The sequence below is a fragment of the Neolamprologus multifasciatus genome, chromosome 20, assembly GCF_963576455.1.
Source record: "Neolamprologus multifasciatus chromosome 20, fNeoMul1.2, whole genome shotgun sequence".
Classification (NCBI taxonomy): domain Eukaryota; kingdom Metazoa; phylum Chordata; class Actinopteri; order Cichliformes; family Cichlidae; genus Neolamprologus; species Neolamprologus multifasciatus.
This window is the reverse complement of record NC_140458.1, coordinates 6562482-6589170: the sequence shown is the minus strand read 5'-3', so window position 1 is coordinate 6589170 and position 26689 is coordinate 6562482. Positions and strand designations below refer to the sequence as shown.

The following is a 26689-nucleotide window of genomic DNA, read 5'->3' as shown; positions in this document are numbered from 1 at the left end:
AGGCAATGGCAAGCTACATTGTAGCCACAGCCGCCCTGGGGCGCACTGACAGAGGCGAGGCTGCCGGACACTGGCGCCACCGGGCCCTCTGACCACCACCAGTAGGCAAACATGGGGTTAGTATCTTGCCCAAGGATACTTGGCATGCAGCCAGGAGGCAGCCTGGGATCGAACCACCGACCTTCTGATTGGTGGCTGACCTGCTCTGCCACCTGGCTGTAGCCCAGGTGGCAGAGCAGTAGAGACAGTGGGAGTAATAAATCGTTTCACGACTGAGTGAAATGAAAGCCTATCAGTTTGTTGGAAGAAAATGCCATAATCTCTTCAAACATAATGACAATCACTTACACAGAAGTTGGGGACATGTGTTTTCTCAGTGCAGGCTGAGTTGTGAGGCCCTGCCTGCCCTTTAGGAGAGGAGTTTGATCCCTCGCAGAGCTATTTGGACCTCTGCATTGTTGAACCCTGGTGTTGAATGTGAGCTAAATCCTTTGGCCAGAGGAATAGGAGCTTTATTACAACCTTTAAACAAATCTCTGTAAGGAGATACCTGTGTGTTTAAAGAAGGAATGATTATCTCCAAATACTGACAAGAATCTTGCATGAGATTTAATGCAGGTTTCTATTAACCACCCTACCGTCTGGTCTTGTTCTCCTGGTGATTTAATAGGATTGTATAACCGAAATTCAATGCTGGTACGGGTTAAACTGTACTTCTCAGGAAGCAGCTGCAAAGGAGATGCAGGAATTTGTTAACATATGTTTACTTCAGAATTTAATCTGTTTAATGTTTAATCTGTTTTTCCAGAGTCACAATTTGATGGATAGACTATCTCGTGTTTCTTCAAACAGTATAAAAAACATCTAATACATCCATGTTAGGAGATTTTTATTTTTATTATTTTATCTCTGACCAAGCCTGGTACTAGCTATTATTTTCAGTTAAGACTTACTTTACTTTTACTTGATCACAAGTCCAAATCATAAATACATTATTTAAATGCTGCTTTCTTTCCCGCTAGGAATCCACTGTTTTAGTACATGTGAAAAAAGTTTATAAGCAAAAAAAACAGCAAATGAAATCTGAGAGTGGTTGATATTTTTCCTAAAATATTAACCTTTACCTTGTTCTTCTATCTCAGTCAGACTCATCTTGTAGCTGTAAAGTGTAAACTAATATGGCGATGGTGAAAGTGGTCAGCTTGAGGCAGTGGGTGATGTCCTGGTGGTCAAGCAACAAAACTACTGTAGTATTTCCAGAACCCTTTCTTTAAGTTTTTCATCTAGCAATTAGTTTTCACTGCTGCTGGCATATGACATAATAAACACAGAGCAATATGACGTTTAACTGAATGAATTGGTAGCATAGATCTGTTCACAATTTCCACTTTAGATTTTTGAGTCAGGATCAAACAAATATCTGGCCCAAGCGATCCGGGATAGCCAAAATATTGAATGGCACAAAAAAAAATTGGGGGCTTTGCGTTGTGGAGAAGTAATGATCATGCCACTGAAGCTTCTTCTTAGTTAAGAGTGGAATTTTTGAGGACAGACTAATGTGAACAAATTTGCAAACCAAATTCGGACATTGCTTTAAAAACTCCAGAGTCCGGTAGGAACTCTTTAAGGCTGTACTGCTTTAAATGTAATGCTGAAGACAGCATGACATCACCATTTTAATTTAGCAGTTTCCATATGTAAAGTCAGTGGAAGTGTTTTGAATTTTATCCAAACAAACTTGTTTGTCTGACCCGCATACTACGAGTATGTTTCTAACAGAGGAGCGGGTCTTGTTAATGTCTGTGTCCTGTGATCTAAGCAGATCTGTGATTCTTTGCTGCTTTGCTAATAAATTTTTTAGGTATTAGGAGAGGAAACTGTGTTTTGGTCTGCTGCTGTGCTCCAGGTTTGGAGGAGGCCCAGGCTCAGCTGGCTTTTCTCTCAAAGACTGACTGACCACAGAGACATACCAGTGTGGAGGGGGGTGGTTACACTCTCCCCACAGCGTCAGCCCACTGCATGTTAGGTGTTTTTCCCCCCCCCCACCCTTCTCTGAAAATGGACACTGCTGGTGTATTTATAAACCCCAACCTCAGCCAGGCTCTCTGTCTTAAACACAGTTAAGGAGCTGTTCGTATTCAGAGTCATGCTGAGCTTTGCTGTCGTGCTTTCTAGACGTTGAATTCTGTCGCTTTGCTTGTGAAACGTTGCCTGGAGGCTCATCAGGTAGGAGAAGAATATATTTGAGCTAAAAACTTTACATTGATTATTCTAATTGGGGTGCTCACATATGACTGTATTATTTCTGTAATGATCACTGTGTATTATAGAGATTTGCTTGTCTTGTTGTGGGAATGACTCATTTTTTACCGGTTTTCTATAACGGTGAAGTTTCACCGAATGTCATTTAATATCAAAGCCAGTAGTAAATTTATCAGTATAGACAGCTAAGTGTTTGTCTATGCTTGACGCTGGTATACTGCAGCGATTAGTCAGATGACTAGTAACTTCTTCAATGTACATATTCATCGTGCAAACATCTCAAAGACCCTTTTCATCTTCTCCCTAGGGGGTATTGAAATTAGGGGGAAATTTCATCCCTAAAATGCTTCCTATAGGGGAGATTAGGGGATAAAACTTGTGAGCTTCACTACAGGGCTTACAGTTTTTCCTTTAGGCTGTATTTTATTTTTCTACCCTAACTTCAACATCTTTCCTGTCTAACTCGGGACTGTGTATTTCACACATAGAGCAGCTGATGTCAGTGTTGTAATTTAGAGCAACAAAAATATTCTGAACCAGTTAGCGTGAAAATGTGCCTGTCCGAGGGAGCAAAAGATTCAGATTTTGTATATTTGTGCCGTTCCTTTGATACTGTGTGTGTGTGTGTGTGTTCTGAGTGGGTTCCTTTCTCATCCATTGACTTACATTTTTAGCCAGCAGTCAAATTTACAAGCCTTCAACTTCACATCTGAACCCTGTCTGGGTAGGATAATAACTTCCAGAAACAGCAGAGGAAACTTGTAGTCTTGCAAACAAATGGAAAGTTGAGCAAAACATTATTAGGTAACTGAAATTAGGTGTAAGAACTATTTGTGTTACAAGTTGTAATTTTGTGGAAATGGAATGATTATCTGCATTACCTGCGGTTCCACGCTCGTGAAATTTTGTTTCTCTTGGTCACACACGACTAAAAACGAAATATCTTAAGGGACCACACAGGAAACGACTAACAGTGGCATGGCAGCCACAGGCTATATAGTCAGTGGCTTCAAGAGGTGATGGGTCAAATAACAGACAGTAGGTGGGTCCCAAGTTAAATTATTCACAACTTTAAAGTGATTAAAGTTATTATCAAAGAGAGCACAGGACATAAATGTATGAGAAGGTGGTAAATACATTAGAGGATTCCCTTGGTAACTGGAGGCTGGAATGTTTGTTAGCGACCAACTTGTAAAGTTATGTGCAACAAGTTTCCTGTGTTGACGGATAGTCTTTTCTTTTAAATGAACTTATAGAAAACTGTTGTTGTTGTTGTTGTTGTTTTTTATATATATAGTTTTTTGACCAAAGGGCTAAAAACTGCAGCCCTTTGTGGTGTTTTGAGTGAGATTTGACTTACATTTCTTGTGTTGATCTGTTTCAGATGAACACAGAGTTTTGAGATCGACCATTGGAAAAAGAGAGACCCTAAAAGAGGAGAAATGGAAAAGCCAGTGTTGCAGACACAGCCTTCCACCTTGCCTTTTTTCGACACGGCCCACGCCTTCAACCTGCTTCGAGGAATTCACGAACTGCGTGCCGAACGAAAGTTTTTCGATGTGACTTTATGCGCCGAGGGGCGTGAGTTCCACTGTCATCGCACGGTGTTGGCCGCTGCCAGCACCTACTTCCGAGCTATGTTTGCAGGGACACTCAGGGAGAGTGTTATGGACCGGGTTGTTTTACACGAGGTGTCAGGTGAGCTCTTAGGTCTGCTGGTGGACTTCTGTTACACAGGACGGATCACTGTCACTCAGGATAACGTGGACCTGCTGCTGAAGACGGCCGATCTGTTTCAGTTCCCCTCAGTTAAAGAGGCCTGTTGTGCTTTTCTGGAGCAGCGGTTGGATGTTTCCAACTGTTTAGAGATCCAGGACTTTGCAGAGGCCTATGCTTGCAAAGAGCTGGCAGCCAGCGCGCGACGCTTTGTCCTCAAAAACATAATGGAGCTAGCTAAAGGGACAGACTTTGAACGCTTGCCATGGAAACGCCTCCTTGAGTTTGTGTCGGATGATGAGCTTTGTGTGGACAAGGAGGAGACAGTTTATCAAATTGCAGTGCGTTGGGTGAAGGCTGATCTCCAGCGACGACTCCACTATTGGCCCGAGCTCCTCCAGCAAGTCCGACTCCCCTTTGTCAGGAGGTTCTTCCTGTTGGCCCATGTGGAGAGCGACCCACTTGTCTACCTTTCACCTACCTGTCTCCGTATGGTGAATGAAGCGCGTAGCTTCCAGTCCTGTGAATACGACCGCCACGACAGACCTTGTCATCGCATGCGGCCTCGGCCGTCCACAGGATTGGCAGAAATCCTGGTGGTGGTAGGAGGCTGCGACCAGGACTGTGATGAGCTGGTCACAGTGGACTGTTACAACCCTCATACTGGACAGTGGCGCTACCTGGCTGAATTCCCCGACCACCTGGGAGGAGGCTACAGCATAGCAGCACTCGGAAATGATATGTATGTCACAGGTAAGCTATCTGAAGACATTAAAACTAAGGCTGTGATGCTGATCCAGTCCAATCCAGTTTTATTTAGCACTTTTTAAAAACAACAGTGTTTGAGAAAATGCTGTACCAAAACACCACAACAAAACAATAAACAATAAATCATTCAATACAAGATTAGAACACACCATTTTCATACTCACACCATTTCATACATACTCAGTTAAAAGCTGTTGAGTAAAAAATTGTTTTATGACGCATTTTAAAAACAGGCAACTAGCTGGACATCCTAACATGGGCAGGGAAATGATTCCACGGTTTGGGGATGATTGCCTCTGTTTTGGGGGGACTAGCAGGAGGAGCTGGTCCACTAACCTCAGTGACATTAAAGGTTTTAAAAGCAAATAATAAAGCATTGCTAAGGCCAACATAAATTGTGTTACAATAGTCCAGATGATAAAAGCATCAATAAAATGTTCAAAAACTTTAAAATATAACCCAGATTTGACCTTGTAGTAAAGCCTCAACTGGTAAAAACTCGCATTAAATATAAATATATATCTTTATCTTGTTTATCTTGCTTAAAATCACAGTCCAGTTTGACACCAAGGTTGGTTTTTACAGATTTGAGTCATCTTAACCATAAAATAGATATTGGCAAGCATTTTATTTGCCCATAGCCATAACCATTGTGACATCACCATTTGTATTTAGAAGCCTCAGCTCTAGCATTATGGAGGTTCTGCTGTTTATTAATAAACAGCAGTCTCTACGGCTACTGACTTTGTGTGAACAAGGAGAAGTGAGTCAGGACACAGTGTGCTGACAGTACAGCAGTGGTTATCTTTATCATCACCATCATTACCAGTAACTGAGCATGTCTGAACAGTGAGAAATCTTCTTGAGAAATCATCATAGACCTTCACTTTAGGCTTGTGACTCCTACAAGATTCTGATGGTGGGCTACAAAGTTAGCAGTGTTACCTCAGTGGCAGAAATAACAGCCGTATATGATTGCATAATGTTGTCAAGCGGATTTACTGTTCCTAACATTTGATACACTTTCTTTAAATAAACATACTAAGAGGAGTTGTTTAGAAGATGCTGTAATTTTCACAGTCTGGTGATTCCAGATGGTGATTTTTAAATGGGGGTTTCCAGACTTAAAGCAAAGCTTCTATACAAATCAAGAGCACTTTGAGACTGTCCACTGAGACAGATCTTTTCTTGACAGATGAAAATGTCTTCCAGTTTAATTTGTATTTGTGCAGATATGTTATGAAATGTTTATTTGGCTCTGTCTTTGTGGAAGAGTCCCAAAATTAATGGATGCAGAACCAGGTCTGGGTCATATCCAAAGGTTCACTTAATAGTTGGACCTCTGGTAAAATCTTTCATTCATATCTGCAACGACCTCTCTGAGTAATGCTGATAACATTCAGGCCAACCAGATCAATCACATTACCTCCTTGGCTGGTGATAAAGACCTTCAAAATGACTATCTTGTACACTAATTTAGAAATAAAATCCTACACCACTGATTTCTTAACCGTGGCTGTTTAGGTTGTATCAAATTTAACTTCAGGGGTTTTCCCTGGCTCAAAATGGACCTCTGTGGGGTCCATAAGGATAATCAGCTTTCATCTACAGCAGATGCAATGAATCTTCATTAATGCATTTGGCAAATATGTGCAATTTCATGATATTTCTGACCATTTCTAACCAAGAAGACACATATCTGTGTCCTTTAGGTGGCTCTGATGGCTCCCGCCTCTATGACGGTGTGTGGCGCTACAAGTCCAGCGTGAACGAATGGACAGAAGTGTCACCCATGTTGAAGGCTCGTGAATATCACAGCTCCTGCATCCTGAAGGGCCAGCTGTATGTGGTGGCTTCGGACAGCACAGAGCGTTACGATCAGGCTCTGGACTGCTGGGAGGCCCTGCCAGCCATGCTGCATCCGATGGATAACTGCTCCACCACCGCATGCAGCGGACGCCTGTATGCCATCGGCTCTCTGACCGGTGAGGACACCATGGTCATCCAGAGCTACGATGCAGACACCAACCGTTGGACCATGGTCAACTGTGGACAGCTGCCTCCGTGGTCCTTCACACCGAAAACTGTTACCCTAAATGGCCTCATCTACTTTGTCAGGTGAGGTAGAATCTTTCCCAGTTGTTTCTTACATCTTTAATTTACTTTTTGCATTTCGACTATAGTTTTAAAACAGTAAACACCAGGGATAGAATGTAATTAAGTACATTCGCTTAAGTAATTTGTTTAGGAGGAGACTTAGCTGTATTCTTTATATTCGTCTACTTTATCTTCAAGGGAAATGTAATTTTTACTTGAAAACGCGAGTTATGTAAATGTATATTTATATTTAAATGCACTTAATTCAAACTGCTCTTGTTTTTCATTCTTATCTTAAATACTTATCTTACGATTTATGTGTACAGGATCTGAGTCGTTCATCCACATGTGCTAACAGCAACAGTGTTAAGCATACTCCTGAAGGGTCTAATAAATGGTTTTTAAAAAGGGTCAAAGTTGCAGAGAAGTAATCTGAAATCCCTTTTTTTCATTGAGTTTTCATTGTTTTCAGGAGATTTTTTTTATATGAGCTCTTGTGCAATGATTTTACTTGCCCTGCCCACTTGAGATCAAATTGTGCTGCTTGCGGCCATTGACCTAAAACAACCCCGGTGCCACCCGATTTAGACTTTCACAGAATGAGGGACACTGGACCACATGACACACTAGTGTTGATCTTTTCTATCCAGTTCTTTCATGTTGAAAGATCAATTTAGTTCTTTGGGCTCTGCATTTGTTATTTAATATAACAAATATTACATCAATTTGCCACTGACTGTTGATGAGGTTGGTCTTTACATATAAGAGAAATAAACATGTTTTGACTGGGTTGTTAGATTTGAAGCTGGGATTGTTTTGTTGCTTTGGCAGCTCTTTGACTTGAGTTTCTTTCTATTTGCAGGGATGACTCAGCTGAAGTTGATGTTTATAATCCTCAAAAGAACAAGTGGGACAAAATTAGTCCAATGACCCAGGTTAGTATTTCACACCAGGTGCTTATGTGCTCCAATAGCAGTCATTGTGATCTGATCCCTGTCCTTAGGCAGAAGAGCACAAATGTCACTCAAACTAAGTCAGTTGCAACATGATGATAAATGCATGAATAAAAATAAACGTATCCACATTTCTCACCTCCAATTTCAGTTTAGGACAACCACACCTTATCACAAATTGACTGGCTTGCCAGAGAAACACATTAGATAATTAGAGAGAGTGTACAAAGCCTTATCTTCCACTAGCTCATTTAGTTTTTTAGCTTTGTATTTGTGATCTCAGGAAGATACGTTTAATAATATATCTGTTACTTTTTTCAAAGAAAAGCAATATTTCTCTCATGATAATATGCTGAGAAAGTGGTTGTACATACAGTATGTTCAGGGCAGTTGTTAGTCTGGGACACATATGATGCTCCTTTTAAATAAGCATTTTTGTTTTCATTGAATTGAAAAAAAAATAAACTTATTATATACAATAATGAATCAAAGGCTACACAAAGAAAAAAAATTGTCTATGTTATTATGAATTATAGCAAAAATACATGCTTAAAAATGTTGTTTTCTTTTTCAGGTCCATGTTGGAGGCAGTGTGGCGGCCCTGGGGGCTAAATTGTACGTGTCTGGTGGTTACGACAATACGTTTGAGCTGTCCGATGTCGTAGAAGCCTACGACCCGACCACCCGCACTTGGAGTCTTGCTGGACGATTACCTCAGCCGACCTTCTGGCATGGCAGCGTCAGCATTTTCCGGCAGTTCATGCCCCTGGTGTCGAGCGCATTCGAACCCACTGACGTACCCGAGTCAAACGGCATTCTCCTGCACCGGCATCACCGACACCACGCGCTCCACAATCTCAATAACCTCAACCAGAACCAGAATCAGGATCTGAACGCAGCACACTGATCTCGAAACCTCGAAACCCCCATTGACCATGTTCTCCCTCATCGTGCCCTCAGTGTACTGTGAATTTACCTCATCGCTTTGCTAAAGCTGTCAAAGTCAGAAAAGAAGACTGAGCTAGTCTTAGTCTGTTGACTGGACAGAAAGGCCTGGAGCCAGATGGATAGATGCACACAGATATTTTATTTATCCCACAGGGGGAAAAGTCTAAGTTACATCAGCAACGCTAAGAAAAACATCCATAAGCTTCTGCAGATTAGAGTGAAGTAATGTTTACGCACTACAGAAATGCATACCTGTTATTTTCTATAGTCACCTGATTGTTTTGTGCACAACTTCCAAGTCGTTTCACCACATTCACCATCTTTTGAGATTATTTGCATATTAATACTAGTGGCAACCCAGCTCTCGCTAAACCTCTTTGTCTCTATCAGAAAACACTACACACAGCTGTGAATTTATAGCACTTACACAATAATGAATTTACCTGTAAAACATCATTGCAGCATTGGTCAAATTTAATCTCCTCCTTATGATTTTTGATATATGCCTGGAATCCACATTCATCTTTTACATCTTTTACCAGTATATGTGTGAGAAATTGTCTATGCATGGATATATATTGTATAAACATTTGGCTCCTTGTATCCCCAGTGGACTGCATTATCCACTACACGGATTGCATTCTCGGGGGGCTCCGTACAAAAGCTCTAGAGAGCTGCTGGTTCTGTGGCTTAATAACCAGGCATGCAGTTTATTTTGGTTATACAAGAGAAACCACTTTGAGTTAGTGCTGAAATAATGGATTTATTATGTAGTTGATTGATGGAACTATTTTTATAATAGGTTAAATGTCAATGGTTTCAGCTTTAGCTGTGCTTTTTTGTATTTATATATTTATTCACATTGTAAACATTCAGCTTTAGACTGTTTGTTGGGTAAAATAAATATTTAAAGAGGTTATCATTCTGGTGTGCCAGGTTGTGATGGGGGTCCTAACTACCCTTACAGCTGGAGACCAGAGAGCTCCGACTTTCTGAAGAAGAACTGGATTATGGTGCAGGGTCACTTCTAAGTTGTGTCCATTAAAGTTCTTGCGGGTCAGTAATGCCTTACTGGCCTTGAGCTTGGACTCACCATTGGCTTATACATTTTGAGATTATTACCAACTGAAAGTAAAATTCAAATTAGAAAGATTAAAACGGGGGAATTTTTGCATTGAAGGTGGGCGTGTCAGGCATTTGTCAGCTGTGGCTGTGCATAAAAGGAAATGATGCAAATTCTCAACTTTATTGCATCAGTAAACACTTAACTGACTAGTTAATGGTCTCAGCTCCTTGTTTTATTTTTCTTTCAGTACAGCATTTTCTAAAATATGGTTCTGTTTATAGTAAATTAGCTGGTAAAGCAGGGTGTCTTCGCTAAACTTGACGTTCCAGTGGTGTAGTATGTAAACCAGTGAGTAAGATCATGCTAGCTGCGTTTATATGTGACCTGTTGTGTTGACACTGTATCCAGCATCCATGCATGAACTGTAGTTATGGTGGAGATTATTTTCAGTGGCCAAAACCACACTTAAGAATTGAAACAGATGTGGTGAGTTATCAGAGAGGTCCACACAGTGTGCATCAACTTTAGCTTTTCTATGGGAACTATCTGCTGATGTCAACTACACGGTGGATGGGAGTTATCTCCTACAGGGCGAGGTGTGTCTGCGTGTGGACATTTCTGTGTTCAGTGTGTTACTTATGAGTTTCTGTTGGTGTTTGTTTTGTTTTTCATTTATGAACATAGAAAAGTGAAAGTTAAAAGCGAAATCTCCTAAATTAAAGTCAGATTACAAAATGTGAATAAAACAGTTGAGAGGGTGCTGCGAGAAACACCATTAAATGGCAGTAACAGTTAAGCTTGAAGACATGAAGAAGTTTTAAAATGAAGTAAATCTAAGGGTTACAAGTAAGTGAGCTTAATAAAACTCTGAAGCTGCTGCTCGTCTCTGCTTGAGGCCTGCAGCTCGAGGCTACATTAGCTGCTACTGGCAGACAATCTGCATTATGGGTGACGTAGGCTTGGGTGAGGAGGGGAATAAAAACAACATATCTCTGGATTTGCAGCAGTTTTGCTCTGAGTGGATTATTTCTTTAACAAGTAAAAGCCAAATATTTTAACAGAAACCACAAGAATCTGTTTGCATTCCAAAATCAAAAATTGATATCCAGAACTAAACAGGCATACAGCCGTATGGTTAAAATGTTAATCCTAACCTGGAGGAATCGGTGTGCTGAGAAATCATCATAGTAGAATTTCAAGTTGGCTGCATGTGATGTTAACTTGCACTGAGTTGATTCTGTTTTTAGTGATTCTTGGGCTGCACGGCATGTCCTCATGACACTCTAGACTCTTAAACCGGGCTATATCAGCCTCTATAACCATGCATGAAGTTTTTTTTTTTTTTTTAATGTATTTCATTTAATGTTTAACGTTTTAATGTTTTCACTGTTATACTGTTTTCTTATTTATGGATATATTTGTGCTGTGATTGCTTCTGAAGTTCCTGCCTATCAGCTGCAAAAAGATCAGCGGCTCTTCGTAAACACTGGTGATGAGTCGTCAGTTACAACTGGAAGTGCAAAAAAAATCTCAGTTTGTTGTCGAGTAGGATGTATTTTTGCTTCGTTTGAAGTAGTATATTTGTGTGTTTCCATGCTGTTGTCAATACACCATTGTGTTCAGTGTTCAGTCTGTGATGTTGAACAGGTTTGTAAATACAGTATATTCTTAACCTTATTTGCTGTGTTTGTACACTGTTTCCACGGTGGCTACTATGAATTAAACTGCAGGCAGGTCTGACGTAGTTTATTCTGCTGAGTCACTATGATTTGCTCTTAGCAAGGTTGCAGCAAATATTTCAGTGAAACAGTTGACAGTAGCTTCAAAAGACTGTGAAATAAACACGCGCTCACTTAAACATAAAAGCACATCTCAAGAAATATTATTAACCTGTGTGACATTTTAAAAACAATCTGCACCTGTTGCATCAGGAAAACAAATTCATTTGGCCAGTAAACATCAAAGGTGCTCTAGAATGTATCCTGACGAGTTTGTCACCAAATATATAATATAAATCTAAGAAATGTTTTGAAACCATTTCCGTCAGGTGTAATTTGGTATTCTTCTATCTGGCAGCAGTTGCTGTATGTGGCCATTACGACTTTGCAGTCCCTACCATCATTGCAGAGATTTGGGACAAATATTTAACATAAATTGCTCAAAAATATGCCTTTTACCTGTTGTGATACCTTTTGCTTATTGTGAAGGGAACAAACAAGTATTTTAATCAAACATTTAAACGTAAACGTGAAAAAACAACGGTTTGGAAAGTAGCAAGGAACTTTTCAGGTATTTGTTGTTCTCTAAATGTTTTACTCAGGCTAAATGTTCAGAAACCATGTGATAAGGATCATTTTTGCAACAAAAAATATTTCATAAAAAACATTTAAAACATTATTAAAGGAATTCAACTCTTCAAAATGAGCAACAGTTATGATGTTACGCATGGGAGTGAAGTTGGCCCCCCCGCCTTCTTCAAATCCAACAAAAGTGGTATCAAACGTTTGTGCTACGTTTGTGCTGCAAAAATTTTCGTTTGTGCTACTATCATTTTAAAGATATTAATAAAAATTTCTAGAGGTCATCAGAGGTCAACCAGCTCCCCCACATTAATTAAATCAAACAAAATGGGTGTCAATCAACTGTGCTACGTTTGTGCTGCTAAAATTGTCGTTTGTGCTGCTTCTGTTTTAAAGATATTAATGAAAATGTAAAGGTCAAAAGGTCAACCAGCCCCCTCACATTACCCAAATCAAACAAAATTGATGTCAAACGTTTGTGCTGCAAAATTTTTTGTTTGTGCTGCTAACTTTTTAAAATTTTTAATAAAATAACGTCTTGATGCGTGCTTAATCAACCAGGTAAGTAAATCCCAAAAGGTTGATTCTGTTCATCTGGACATTTTCAGTTGGAGAAACGTTTCGTCATCATCCAAGTGACTTCTTCAGTCTCAGCTGACTGCAGGTTTCCCCAATCTTATAAACAGTACATTTGCATAGTGAATGAAACTAGCACCACTGAATGAACAAAGTGCTGGGGGGTTAGTTCCATGATTGTTAGTATGCAAATTCTTATGACCATTGATCAATGACAACTAATCAAAGCCTACTGATTAATGGCCATGAGTACCATTCACAGAAAGTGGGGAATGGCTACAATCACAGCATTGTAGGATGGCGAAAGATGTACCCTTGGGCCCCCCTTCTGGATTCAGAGATGGTCAGCATCCTGACAGCCCGATGGACGAAGCTGTCTCTCAGTCTGTGTGTTCTGGCCCGGAGGCTCTTCAGTATCCTTCCTGATGGCAGCGAACTGAAGATGCTGCTGAAGGGATGAGTGGAGTCACCTGTAATGGAGAGGACCTTCCAGATGAGGCAGGTGCAGCTGCTCTCACTACCCGTTGTCATTTTTTCCTGCAGAACCCAGCGCAGGAGTCATACCACACAGTGATGCAGCTGGTGAGGATACTCTCAACTGTGCCTCTGTAGAAGGTGCTCATAATGGGGGTTGAATCTCTTGTGCTTCTCAGTTTGCAGAGGAAGTAGAGTCGCTGTTGGTCTTCTCCACATTCAGGGACAGGTTGTTGTAGCTGTACCACTCTGCCAGATGGTTAACTTCACCCCTGTAGTAGATCTCGTCGTGGGTCAGCAGAGTAAAGAGAAGGGGGCTCAACACACATCCTTGGGGAGCCCCCGTATTCAGTGTTCCCGTACTATCTGCTGTCTTCCTGTCAAGAAATCTAGCAGCCAGTTATACAGCAAGGTGCTGATCCCCAGCAGATCCAGTTTGTGAATGAGTTGCTGGGGAATGATGATGCTGAAGGCTGAACTGAAGTCTACGAACAGCACTCTGACATATGAGTCTCTAGTGTTGAGATGTGTGAGGGCTGAGTAAGGGGCAGTTGAAATTCCATCATCACTTGAGCGTTTTGACGAAAGCAATAATTTGATTTGATGCATGACTAACCGTTCAAAGCACTTCATAATAATGGAGGTGAGTTTGACAGGACGGTAGTCCTTAAAGCAGGAGGTAGATGACTTCTTGGGTACGGTAATGATGGTGGAGGCTTTGAGGCATGTGGGAACGGCGGTACTGATTTTGGCAAGGGATCTCCACACACTGTCTGGGGATTGTGTCACCACGGTCTGCAGAGTGGGCTTGTAGTCTGTGATGGTTTGTATTCCTTGCCACTGCCTCCAAGTATCTCTGCTGTCGCTGAAGCTTTGCTGTAGCTGATGCCACGTGACAGGTTTGCCCTTGCTGTTCTTTGGCTCACCTAATTCCCGGCTCTGAAGGCTTGCATTTTTCAACCTTAGGAGCATTTAAACCTGACCTGTGAGCCATTGTTTCTGATTGGCCCGGACAGTGATAGGCCTGGTGTCACGACCTGCAGGATCGGCAAGGTGCTGATCAGAATCTCTCCACTCCTAGCCCTCCTTCTCTTCTCTTTTTCCCTCTCTCTCCCCCTCTCTCCTTCTCTGCCCTGTTTTGCAGGGGCGGAACTCATGGCGGCTTCACGCCCTCGGTCCACGCCTTCCTGGATTGGGAACATCTGGGCCTCATCAGACCAGCTGGTATATTAGAAGGAGGAGATCAGCTGTTCAACGCTGGATTGTTGTGAAGGCTCTAGTCAGTACACGTCTAGCTCAAGTTTCCTGTGCCTCCGTCTCAGAGCTGTCCACACGTGTTTCCCCGTGTGGAGTGTAGAAGGAGTGACTGGTTGCTAGCAAAGAAGAGAGAGGTTGAACTGAGCGCGTGTGTGATTTCCCCGTTTTCCCTGGACCCCTGCCCCTCACGTCTTGTATATAGCACTAACCCCGCACTGTCTGTACATACACTTGGTGAATATCTGTAAATAAACCGTCTCTGTTTAAACGCTACTCATGAGTCCTGCGAGTGGATCCTCTAAGCAACCCGTGACACCTGGTCTCTGTGACATCATCGATGCATTTTGGGATGTAGGCAGTAACAGTTTCTGTATATTCCTGAAAGTCTGTGTTGTTGTTGTGTGTAGCAGCCTGTGGTGGAAAAGCAGTCTTGCAGTGCCTCTGAGGACCCTTCTGGCCACACCTGTACCTGCTTTCGAACTGGTTTGGTGACTTTGAACAGGGGCCTGGGGGAACCCATGGCACACCTAGGTTTCTGCCTGTACTGACCCTTATGCAAAATAGGTGGAATTAAGACACAGTTCCAAAAGCAAACACAACTGATCAGTGCTGAGAGTGGTCCTGTTGCTGAGGTTGGGGTGATCCTGTAATCTCTTATGAACGACCTCCAACGCTTCTATGACTGGGATGCAAGTGAAGACAGATGTAACATCTCTCTCTCACTGTACATGTACTGTTTATAAAATTGGGGAAACGTAACCTCCACAAACAAAATAATTTGCAGGACAAACGTTTGACATCAATTTTGTTCGATTTGAAGAAGGTAGGGGGGCCAATTTCACTCACATGTGTTTATAAGGTTGGGAAACCTGCAGTCAGCTGAGACTGAAGAAGTCACTTGGATGAGTGACGAAACGTTTCTCCAAATGAAAATGTCCAGATGAACAGAATCAACCTTTTGGGATTTACTTACCTGGATGATTAAGCACGCATCAAGACGTTATTTTATTAAAAATTCTAAAATGTTAGCAGCACAAACAAAAAATTTTGCAGCACAAACCAGCACAAATGTTTGACATCAATTTTGTTTGATTCCATTAATTTGGAGGGGCTGGTTGACCTCTGTTGACCTCTAGAAATTTTTGTTAATATCTTTAAAATGATAGCGACACAAACAAAAAACTTTGCAGCACAATCCAGCACAAACGTAGCACAAACGTTTAACATCAATTTTGTTTGATTTGGGTAATGTGGGGGAGCTGGTTGACCTTTTGACCTTTACCTTTTCATTAATATCTTTAAAACAGAAGCAGCACAAACGACAATTTTAGCAGCACAAACCAGCACAAACATAGAACAACTGTTTGACATCAATTTTGTTTGATTCCATTAACCTCTTAAGCCCCAAGGGGGTTTCTGAGCTTCCTGCTCGAAAATGTAATGCCCAAATTTAATTGATTATTTCTCTGCAATTACAAACTCTGTCCTTACAATCTTGGTATCAAAATAAAGCTAACACTTGTGAAATTTCATCAGAGGTGTAAATATTGAAGCAGATATTACTGTGTCAAAGTTACTGAGACAGGAACACAGAAAAAGTAAGTAGATTTTATCCTCGCCTAATTGTTTTTTATTTTTTATTTTTAGCATATAACCCTTTGGAAAATATGCCTCAGATCACATTTGGTTCCAGAAATTCAGTAACCAACATATAAACATCATCTGTGCAAAGATTTATGTTTCTAAAGTGAAACAGTGAAAAATTACAGCCCTGTCAATACATGAATATCCAGACGTTGTACAAAAATGTCCAATTTTGGCACACAATTGGACACCGTGCCAGTTGATTTTTTAGGTATTAAACAGCAGAAATTAATAAATTTTATTAACAGGCCTAAAAATGTTTTTTTTTTTAATATATTTTTGAAGAATTAACCATACATTTACATGGCAATGGCCCTTTTCTGCAGCGCATAGCGTTTGATTGGCCTCTGGCCCTTTAAACTCCGAGGAGCTGTAACTTTGGTTTCTTTTGGTCAATTTGCGTGATTGACACCTCTTTTTAATCGTTTGAGCCAATAGATTCACAGTAACCCACGTTCACCAACCAATCAGACGTTGTGATGCCAAAACCCACGTGGGCCCAAATTTACTGCATGTGGCGTCTGTTCAGTCACGTGTCTGTAGGTGGGTCTAAAATGGAGGTTGTTGACGGAAACTGCTCTGATGCGGCTAGGTAGGCATGGTAACTACTGTTAATCACGTGGCTACCAGCGAAAATAACAGAGTTGTTTGCCAACCGCCAATGCAACTGTAAGAAAGAAGAGGAGGAAATCAGGACGGTAAGCCAATTTCTGTCTTAGCGCATTTGCGCCGCTGTGTGTTTTTGTGGTCTTCTTTTGCTGCTCATTCAGTGAATTTTGGTCTGATCTTGGTGAAACTTGGTGTGTGGAGTCAGTGATAGCCCTGGAAGCTAACCAGCCTATCTTTAGTCGGTTAGTCTGAAGAATTTCTGGTTCGGTTTTGTTTGTTTAGCAGACTTCTGCTCATTTACATAACTGCTAGTTTAATCACGGCTTGTTTTCGGTGTGTTTGGTGGTTGTAGAAATGGTTTATATGACATTTTAGCTGAGATTCTGAGGTTTCTATGGTTGACCTCTGATGACCTCTAGAAATTTTTATTAATATTTTTAAAATGATAGCAGCACAAACGAAAATTTTTGCAGCACAAACGTTTGACATCAATTTTGTTTGATTTGGGTAATGTGTGTGTGTGTGTGTGTGGGGGGGGGGGGGGGTGGTTGACCTTTTGACCTTTACACACCCATTTTGTTTGATTTAATTAATGTGGGTGGGCTGGTTGACCTCTGATGACCTATAGAAATTTTTATTAATATCTTTAAAATGATAGCAGCACAAACGAAAATTTTTGCAGCACAGACCAGCACAAAGGTAGCACAAGGACGGTGGGGGGGCCAACTTCACTCACATATGTTATGCTCAAAAAGACTGAATATAAACTGTTGAACCACAAGATGGTGCAGTGAGTCAGTGTAATGTTTAATCCAACATTGTGCAAAAATAGTCATGTTGGTGTTACCGTCTTACTTGGTTACTTTAGTAGTTCAATGAAATTCCCCAAGCAGTTTTTTGTGGTTTGTTTTAAACTAACAGGAATATTGGATTTGTAAAAATTACAAAATAATTCCAAGAGTACATAAAACAATTCAACGCTTTTTGGAACAGACAACAGCACTAAAGCTCTGGTAAAATACTGCCACCTTGTGGTTAAATTTTTTAATTTTTTTAGAGGGCATTTCATTGTTTCTCTGGCACAAAAGGCACATCATATCGACCCAATCGGTGTGTTAAATTCACATGAAAAGGTAAGCCACAACTATATAATATAACGTGTATAATAATGTTTTGTTGACAAATCACTGTCCACGTTGTTTTGAAGGACCATTTTCTATTCCAGTGGAGATGGAACCTGCAAAATTAGCATGGCCCATAGAGCCACATTAATATGAAAGACACCAGGTTAAAATAAACCCATCAAAGATGAAATAACTTTACATTCATTGTTTACATTCATGATTGGCTGTTAGCACTCATCCACCTTGTAACTGCCTTTACTTTTTTTACACACTTGTGCAATTTTACTGCTCTGCAACTCTTCTATTTCAAAGAATATTAGAAACACCCTGAAACACAATGCAGTCCAGTACAAAACCACCACCTGGAGGAACCGTAATAAAAAAAACACTGAACTACTACATTTGTTACACTGTAACCACATTGTAACCAAAAGTAAGAAAATGCTTTTCTGACTGCACGGAAAACGTTCTCCTTTAATCAGCAATGTAAGGTGACACCGAGCTCCAGCTGCTGTAAGCACACTGACAAAACCTGTCTTAACAAGGTGGAAAATAACATTTTACATTCAAACAGCATTTAAAAACGTGCAATTTAATTACTCTGTGTAAACTACAGAGTGCATGAATCTGCTTTTCTTGCATGCGCGGAAGCAGAAGCAGACTTGTTTTGCACACTTGGTCGCTTCAGGTCTTGCTCTCTGACAAATTCTCAACAATTCCCTCCATGTCTATCGTGGACTCATAGGGCTCGGTAACCAGCTGTGTTTGCTGCAACACTTGCGGCACAGGAAAAGTCTGCGTGGATTCGACTTCTCCCAAGTTCTGGTTAGAAATAACCTCCTCCATCACCGCATCGCTCGACTCAATCACAACCCTCACGATGCAGCCAGAGGTGAGACCTGTTGAGGATTCAGCTCCTCGGTTTGCGGACTCCTGAGCGATCAGCGAGGCCTCCTCCGATTTGGGAGTTTCGGTCTCGACCGGACTTCCATCCACATCTTGCACAATCACGTTCCTCAGCTTCCTCTGCCGCGGGTTGTAGTTCTCAGTGCGCTTGTGAATTTGAATGTGACGCCGCAGATGTGCCTGAAGAGGAAATGTAAAAATGTGCGAGTTGGGTAATGACCTAACATGATGCAGTGAGGGAATGCTTCAAAAAGAACACAAAAATTATAGATATACAGTAGGGCTGCACGATTTTGCATAAAATGAGAATCACGATATTTTGGCTTAGAATTGAGATCACGATTCTCTCACGATTTTCTTTTCCAATATAAATATTTCTTGCACTTATTAACTGCACATCAACTTCGTAACAGTTGAGACTGAACATAAAAACAATACATAAACATAAAAACAACAAATGTCTCACGTTTTGTGGTTGCCGCAAAATGTTGTACTGCTTGAAATGCCGTCTCCACCGTTGCTCGACACTGCGTGTATAGAGCAGGTAGTGCAACAATAGAAAAATAGTTGCGGGACGGCACTGTGTAGCGTTTGTCTAGGGTGTTGATCATTTTCCTAAATCCCTCGTTTTGCACAGTGTTGATGGAGCCATATCTTTGGTCAGGTGATAAGTAATAGCCTCTGTAATTTCTTTGTGCCTGCGGGAGTTCGACGTGTATAGGGAAGCGCTGTATAAGGTTCCCGTTATTGATGTTTGGGTGGTTGACCGGGACGGATTTTCTCCTGTCACTTTACCTGACGTGCTCTCCGTTGTTTTTTCCCTGCCAATTTTAGCAGCCAGCTTCTGTATCATGCGGTATAAGGCTCCGCCCTTGTCATTTGTTAAGCAGGAAGAGTGAGCGCTTGTTTTCATGCAGATTATGTCCCGGATCAAAATGCGGTACAGTCGTCGTCGTCTTTTTTTAATTTTTTTTTTTTTTTAATCGTTGTCATTTGGAAATGAGATCGCACATAAGTATGAATCGAGATCGCGATTTTCTAACGATTAATTGTGCAGCCCTAATATACAGTATTTATCATGTCGGTCTACAGTCAAGTTTATACAAATATCCCAGTAAGTGAAAAGTTCAGCCTCTACACATTCTTAATATGGTCGTCTCAGCCACACAGCTCCTGGCTGTGACCACAGAAGACCCACCCAAACACCTGGTGGCAGGGTCAGACATTCAGTAGAAAGTTGGCCTAAAGGGAGGGGAAAGGGACTCTAAACACCCAGTATAAATAAAGAAGGATTATGTTTAACTGTGTCTCATGCAAACTTAGTTTTGTAGAGTCCAATAATTATAAAATGTCACACAAAAACATAAACCCGTTAGAAAGACAGATATAAAGCTTTATATAGCTGTCATAGCCAGACATAAAAAAGCCCACAAACTAGTGATTCTTGCTGAATGACATTAAAGATTAGAAGGGTCTGAATATGGGGACAGTGCGCAAATTACCATGCAAGTGATACAAACCTGACATGATTACAAAAAATAATATAAAAGTAATTAATTTAATTACCTGGAACTTTGATGGCAACTAAAGAGATGGATTATTTTGTTCATTATATAAAAGCTTCAGTTAGAAACTTTTACCAGTTTTCATATTTATGACCAAAGAACTTTGCTTTGCACTTTGTGAAACTTGCTTTTATCTTTTTTATTTCTTTTCTAAAAAAATCTTGTTTGTATGAAATAGCAGTTATAGACCAACATCACACCACAAAGCAAACAGTCTGAATTAGGACACACTAAATTCACTCAGGCACATTCACATAAGCGTGCCCCTGAAAATTGACATTTGTGTCCACTCACTCCCTATCCACAGTAGCCCGAGTGGCTAATACATGCGCCACTCGCCTTCTTAGATTGTGGGTTTTAGTCCCATCTGGCGTGAATAGCAGAATGGTGATCAAAGCGTTTGGAAAATTGGCATGGGAGACATCCTACAATAAAACCACCTCCATCAAAATTATTAATCTCTTTGTCTTCCCACTATGATTCAGTCACATTTCCTGAAGTTAAATTAGGGTTAAAACTAAAACTCTGGTGTATAATAAATCCTGTGGTGGGTGAGATTAGGGCTCTGCAAAATGAGCTTGCTGAAGATGAAGAAACTGTGTTGGAACCAACCTGTCGAGTGAACTTGTAGCCGCAGTCTACACACTCAAACTTCCTCATGCCTTTATGACGACGCAGGTGGACGCGCAGCTGCTCCCTCGCTGAAGGAGAAAAGAACGACCAGAAAATAAAGAAGAAATCACTTCACCAGTGATTCTTTCATTAGCAGCGCTTCATTCATCAGGGCACAGGTCATGAGTAACAACAAATTTATTGTAGAATCAGCACCTGACCTTTGAAAGTTTTACCGCAGATGTGACAGCAGTGGGGGCGGCCTTCCTCGTGCTTGCTGGCCTTGTGTCGGAGAAGAGCGCCTTTCTCCGTGAAGCGCTGCTCACAGACATCACAGCCGAAGGGCCGCTCGCCGGTGTGAGTCCGGTGGTGTTTATCCAGACTGGCTGGCAGTGAAATAGAGAGATTAACACAAATCACAATATCTGCAGTTAAAGTGGACGTTTGCAAAGGCAGCAAAACGGCTAAGTGATTGCTCTTAGAAGCACAAAACACACCGGACCCCATCGATAGTAATGTAGGGACGTTTGGGTGCCACGGCATTACCTCAGAGCAAGTAGGGTCTTAGTTTGAGATGCATGAGATCTTTCTTTTGCTTCTTTTAGGCAAATTCCTGATTCTAAATTTGTCACAGGGGTGAATACAAGGTGAATAAAGCGCTTATGTGCAGAGAATATGGCTGTTACCTTGCGTCCTAAAGGTTTTCCCGCAGAGGTGACACTGGTATGGCCTCTCGCCACTGTGTATACGCAGATGCATGTTGAGGTTGTTCTTTTGGGAGAAGGCGTGGCCACACGAGTTACAGACAAAGGGGCGCTCATTTCTGTGAGCAAGAACAAAACAGACTTAAAATAGTTTTTTACACTCTTATTCATCCTCAAGAGGAAATTCACAGAAGACATGCTCTCCAACCTGTGGATAGCTTTGATATGCATCTGCAGGCCGTTTCTACTAGATGCCCGATGGCCACACTCCTCGCACACAAACGGCTTTTCTCCACGATGTTTGGCGGCTTCGTGCACGCGCAGCTCCGCGCGAGTTAAGAAGGTTTTGGGACACTGGGAACACTAGAAACACAGCAACACAATCAAAACATAAATCCCCAAAATTTGGGTTAAAGTGAGTTTGAAATGACATACTGAAGGTGCTGCTGACTGTAGGTACTTACTGCATGTGGTTTGGGGTAACCGTGCACCTTCATCATATGAACTGTCAAGTTTTTCTTGTACATAAATTGTTCAGGACACGTTGAACACTGCAAAATGTGATGAAGACATTCTTCATATTCACTTCAGGTTTGTGACATACTCAGTTATGCTTTTTGTTAGGTGTATGCTGTACCTTGTGGGGCATTTCTCCTGTGTGGGTGACAGTATGCAATCGTAGCGCTTCTTTTGAGTTAAATGTAGTAGAACAAATGAGGCAGGTGTACGTCTGGAATCATAAAAGTAAAAACACTGAGGATTCTTCATAGTGAGGGTTGGAGAAAGCGTGAAAGGGTGATTTTCTTTACTCACCAGCGCACTAGCACAGTTTCTCATCTCGTGTATCAAAAGGTTGTCCTTCCTGTAGTACCGTTTTCCACATTTCAGACAACCGAAGGGCTTCTCCCCTGTGTGCCTCCTGTGGATATGAGACATTAGTTTACTCTTTTAAGAGCATTTGGAAAGAAAACAAAAAAGGTGACACCCTGTACCTGTTGTGAACCTTGAGGTAGTATTTGCTCTTGAAGGCTTTGAAGCAGATGGGACACTGCACGGAGGCCTTCTTAGAATCGTCCTCCATCGCCTGACCATTCTTGTTTTTGTTTGTTTGACTCTTGCATTTCTGTCCAGTCGCCGTAGACGAGGATGTGGTTGAGGAAGCGGGCTTAGTAGCAGGCACATACTCCTCATCTGTGTCTTCAGGAATCTCCTCCGGAATACTCACGTCATCATTATCGTCTTCTGCTTCCACTCCCCCACTTACCTGGTTAATAACATTGTCGTTAATCTGCAGCTCCGTTACCTGCAAGACAGGTGTAATAAAAAACCCTATATTCCTCTTTATGAACACACTCATTATTATCCGCACAAATGCCCCGTCGTTGAAATATTTTTTCATGCTTATGTTACTGTATTCTACCTCAGTTTCACCAGCTAGCTGATCTGAGTTTCGGTTTTCCTCAACAACTGCATCACCAACTTCTTTCTCCACAGGAAGAGGCGGGGCCAACTCGTTTTCAGTTGTAGGGCTCTCATCGATAGTCACAAGTCGCCTGGAGCCCTTCACTACTCGGCCAGAGCGTGTGGTGGTTGCTGTAGTAGTGGCAGCAGGGGTAAAACTGGCTGCAGCAGTATCAATGGTGGGCTCGTATTTCATGATGTCTGAGGCAGACTTCCTAGGTCTGCCTCTTTTACGCTTGACAGGCACAGGCTCCTTAGAGGTCTCCTTGAACTGCTGACAGCGTGTAAGTGCCTCTGGTACGCACAGGCTGGCTGCTGCCTGCTGGACTCTGTCCAGGTTGTGAGGATCCAACTTCAGCTCTCCGGTGTAGACAAAGTTTAGGAGCAGCTCCAAGCCATCACTGGGGCATCCCTGCAGGCAGAACTCTGTTGCAGAAGGCACGTTTGACTGCTGGAGGAGTTCAGTGAAGCAGGCGAGGATGTTGCGATGAGCAAGGAACACTACCCCGTCTCCCACATTCAATGATGCATCACAAAACCTGCCCACTGCCCTCTGCTGGTTCAGGGCAGACAGGACACGTTGCGCATGGTTGCTCTCTGCTGCAGACATCCCTCCTGCTTCACTGTAGATGGCTGGTAAATGAGACACATCAAACAAAGCGTGTGGTTTAGACCAATTATCAGCAGAGCACCTAGTCAAAAAATCCACATGTCACTCTAAACGTGCTTTACAGGATTTTAAACTGATGGTATTTTACCTGATTCCATGTTGTCATTTATATTAGTGCCAGTAGTGAAAGATAAAAGTGGGAAGATTTCTGGTATTGATAATTAGAGACCAACCGCCTTGGCAAATGTATTTTGTAAAGTGTTTGAACACAGATTTCAAAAGCATATAACAACAACTGATAATCAAGTTGGTTTTAAGAGTAATACTGATCTATACATAAATATATATACAAATAAAGGGACAGAACACATCAGTTTTATGTGCTTTTTAGATGCGCCCAAAGCATTTGTCAAAGTGAACCATCAGCTGTTTGTTAAATTGCAAAGCAGAGGGGTCGTTGCATATGTAATTAGGATTTTTGGTATTCACATCAAACTATGCAAGCTAAGTGGGGTACAGAGATATTTGAACCTTTTTCTGTATCTATCGGCTCTTTCGTGTCGTAATTGAAAACTGAAAACTACTTAAGAAATGTCAAGAAAGCTGCCTATGGGGCGATCGTGGCTCAAGAGTTGGGAGTTCGCCTTGTAATCGGAAGGTTGCCGGTTCGAGCCCCGGCTTGGACAGTCTCGGTCGTTGTGTCCTTGGGCAAGACACTTCACCCGTTGCCTACTGGTGGTGGTCAGAGGGCCCGGTGGCGCCAGTGTCCGGCGTCAGTGCGCCCCAGGGTGGCTGTGGCTACAATGTAGCTTGCCATCACCAGTGTGTGAATGGGTGGATGACTGGATATGTAAAGCGCTTTGGGGTCCTTAGGGACTAGTAAAGCGCTATATAAATACAGGCCATTTACCTATGAGAGTTCGAGCTATGTTATAGAACAGAACTGTAAAAACTCTGTTTTTGCCTTATAGCCTGTATTTCCTCATTCAATAACCCTTAGCATCTTTTTCTCATTTTCATAGCAAAATTTAAAGGAGCGGTAACCTAAGACTTTTGCACAGCACTGTATTTGCACTGACTGAAGAATCAAGTGTGGGTGTGAGGTCAAAAAAAGACATTTGAATGTGTAACCGGGTCATAAATTACATATTGTTATAATTACACAAAATGTGTTCAAAACCCCACACCGTTACTTTTATACCTGACTTTTAGGACCTCCAAGCCTGTAGTTAACTTCATTATCAGTTAGAGCCCCTCCTCATCCTTTTCTTCTTCTTCTTTGGTGCAACCCTATAAATTTGGGGTACCACTTTGGCCTCTCCCCTTTTCTACAATTCCCCTGTGGTAGAGGTTGGTGTCATTAATTTTCCAACACTAATTACATCTTTATCCACCCTGATGTTTCTGATTGTGGTTTAGTCCATTATTGTCATCTTTACCCCTGTCTTTACTAGATGCTATGAATATGTGGTACATATGCAGGGCTCGCAAAATTGCTAGCCCGACGTCCCGGGGCTAGCGATTTTTCCAGTCGGGCTACCAAAATCTATCTCTGCCTTTGTTACTGAGTTACTGAGACCAGTAATTTTAAGAAAGGCCCCCATTAGAACCCATAAGAAATGCGTTATTGCTCAGTCTGCAATATCTTTCCCAGAACAAACACCAATTGCAAATAACATGCTAAAAATAAACCTGAAAAATCAGTTTAGAACAGCGTACTATGTTGCAAAGAGTGAACTACCACTGGCAAAATTTAGCAGTCTTTGCAAACTTCAATAAGCAAATGGCCTAGATCTTGGTTCCAATGCCTCTTACCCGTGACCTCAGTGGAAATTTCAAATTCAGGATCTGACACAGACTGATTCATGTTCTACACAGTTCTTACAAGTTCATAGAAATGCCTGTTCAATTAGAACCAAGTATTTGAGTTGATGATTGTAATTTGTGTTTCAACTATTTTTTGATTAATGCTTTGTTTCCGTTACAATATTATACTTTAATGTATAATATTGTAAAGGAAATAAAACAGGAAACAAAACATCAATCAAAAAATTGCTCTCTTTTTTATTCGGGCTACTTAAATTTATTTTGGGCTACAAAAAACTGAAGAGTCCCTGCCCGAAGGGCTACCAGGGATTTTGAAATTTTGCGAGCCCTGATGTGTGCCACATATGTGTACAGGCACCGTTAATGCTAGCATGAACAGATAATTCTTGCTAGCTTGGAACGTTTACTGGGTTGAGCTAACTCTCCTCTGTTATACTCCCCAACTGTTTATATTTCGTTATAGGAGCTGGAGCGGGCAAGTTATTTACTTGGAGGTCTTTCTTTTTACCTTTCATTGTCAAACACAAGGCAGGTACCCACCGGGGTATTCTGGGAATTCATCCTACCTCACCAACCATCCGTTGTTTCTGCGCATGCGCACAACCCATTGTGAATATTTGTTATGGTTAGGTTTAGTCAGAAGTCACCGTCAAATTATAATACGGGTAGGACCATTTGCCAAAGTAGGACAGTTTATAAGAACACCAGCTACAAACGCAGGTATCTCACCAAAAGGAATTCTAATGAATAAAATATTTTAAACCATTAAAAACAGTATTTAAAAAGGCTTTAAGTAGCATTTTTATGCAACAATCACACTGAGGAATTACAAGACGAGACTGACATATGTACTATACAGCAGGATGTGTTCGACTGTCTGACTTCAAAATGCTCGATTATATTATATCTTCAACAAATACTATCAACTTTTTTCAATCAGCTCAATTTAAACGATTAAAATCCCAAAGATGCTGAGATTATAAACATATACATCAAGCAGAAGCAACAAATATAATATTATGCTTACCAAATAAAAGTATCTTTGGTGTTTTACGGCAGAAAAAAACCTCAAATCATTAATAATCATAATTACTAGAGGCTTATATGTTAACATTACTGATAGTATTATTATTTAATGCAAAGATTTTTAAATCTATTCATTGTTGGTTCCAGCTCTTTAGATGTGAGGATTTTTGCAGCTTTTATTTAC

At 41.3% G+C, this 26689-nt stretch overlaps 3 protein-coding genes across 11 annotated transcripts in view; 2 read left to right on the top strand and 1 right to left on the bottom strand.

The window, feature by feature from the left end:
• Nucleotides 1-11487, top strand: part of klhl21 (kelch-like family member 21) — a 20274-nt gene extending 8787 nt beyond the window's left edge. Inside the window, exons 1-5 of one of the 2 annotated variants that reach the window (XM_085144971.1) lie at nucleotides 2116-2226; nucleotides 3647-4731; nucleotides 6459-6864; nucleotides 7706-7778; nucleotides 8371-11487. In XM_085144971.1, the coding sequence (XP_085001097.1) occupies nucleotides 3705-4731; nucleotides 6459-6864; nucleotides 7706-7778; nucleotides 8371-8703 (1839 nt within the window). In that variant the 5' untranslated portion in view covers nucleotides 2116-2226; nucleotides 3647-3704 and the 3' untranslated portion in view covers nucleotides 8704-11487. Of the gene's footprint in view, nucleotides 1-2115; nucleotides 2227-3646; nucleotides 4732-6458; nucleotides 6865-7705; nucleotides 7779-8370 lie in introns of those variants that run through there. The other variant, XM_085144969.1, reaches the window with a different exon arrangement.
• The window catches only part of zbtb48 (zinc finger and BTB domain containing 48), a 16644-nt gene continuing 1096 nt past the window's right edge, over nucleotides 11142-26689 (bottom strand). For 4 of the 7 annotated variants that reach the window (XM_085144964.1, XM_085144962.1, XM_085144961.1 and 1 more), the window contains exons 2-11: nucleotides 23002-23675; nucleotides 22574-22884; nucleotides 22395-22500; nucleotides 22219-22311; nucleotides 22046-22132; nucleotides 21790-21944; nucleotides 21564-21700; nucleotides 21099-21263; nucleotides 20878-20966; nucleotides 11142-18880 (exon numbers count right to left, since the gene is read on the bottom strand). In XM_085144964.1, coding sequence (XP_085001090.1) covers nucleotides 18479-18880; nucleotides 20878-20966; nucleotides 21099-21263; nucleotides 21564-21700; nucleotides 21790-21944; nucleotides 22046-22132; nucleotides 22219-22311; nucleotides 22395-22500; nucleotides 22574-22884; nucleotides 23002-23652 — 2196 coding nt within the window. In that variant the 5' untranslated portion in view covers nucleotides 23653-23675 and the 3' untranslated portion in view covers nucleotides 11142-18478. Of the gene's footprint in view, nucleotides 18881-20877; nucleotides 20967-21098; nucleotides 21264-21563; nucleotides 21701-21789; nucleotides 21945-22045; nucleotides 22133-22218; nucleotides 22312-22394; nucleotides 22501-22573; nucleotides 22885-23001; nucleotides 24260-24562; nucleotides 26668-26689 lie in introns of those variants that run through there. The other 3 variants (XM_085144965.1, XM_085144963.1, XM_085144959.1) reach the window with 3 other exon arrangements.
• Nucleotides 16543-26689, top strand: part of nol9 (nucleolar protein 9) — a 25465-nt gene continuing 15318 nt past the window's right edge. The window contains exon 1 of one of the 2 annotated variants that reach the window (XM_085144967.1): nucleotides 16543-16759. The gene's annotated coding sequence lies outside the window, so the exon portion shown is untranslated. Of the gene's footprint in view, nucleotides 16760-18572; nucleotides 18687-26689 lie in introns of those variants that run through there. The other variant, XM_085144968.1, reaches the window with a different exon arrangement.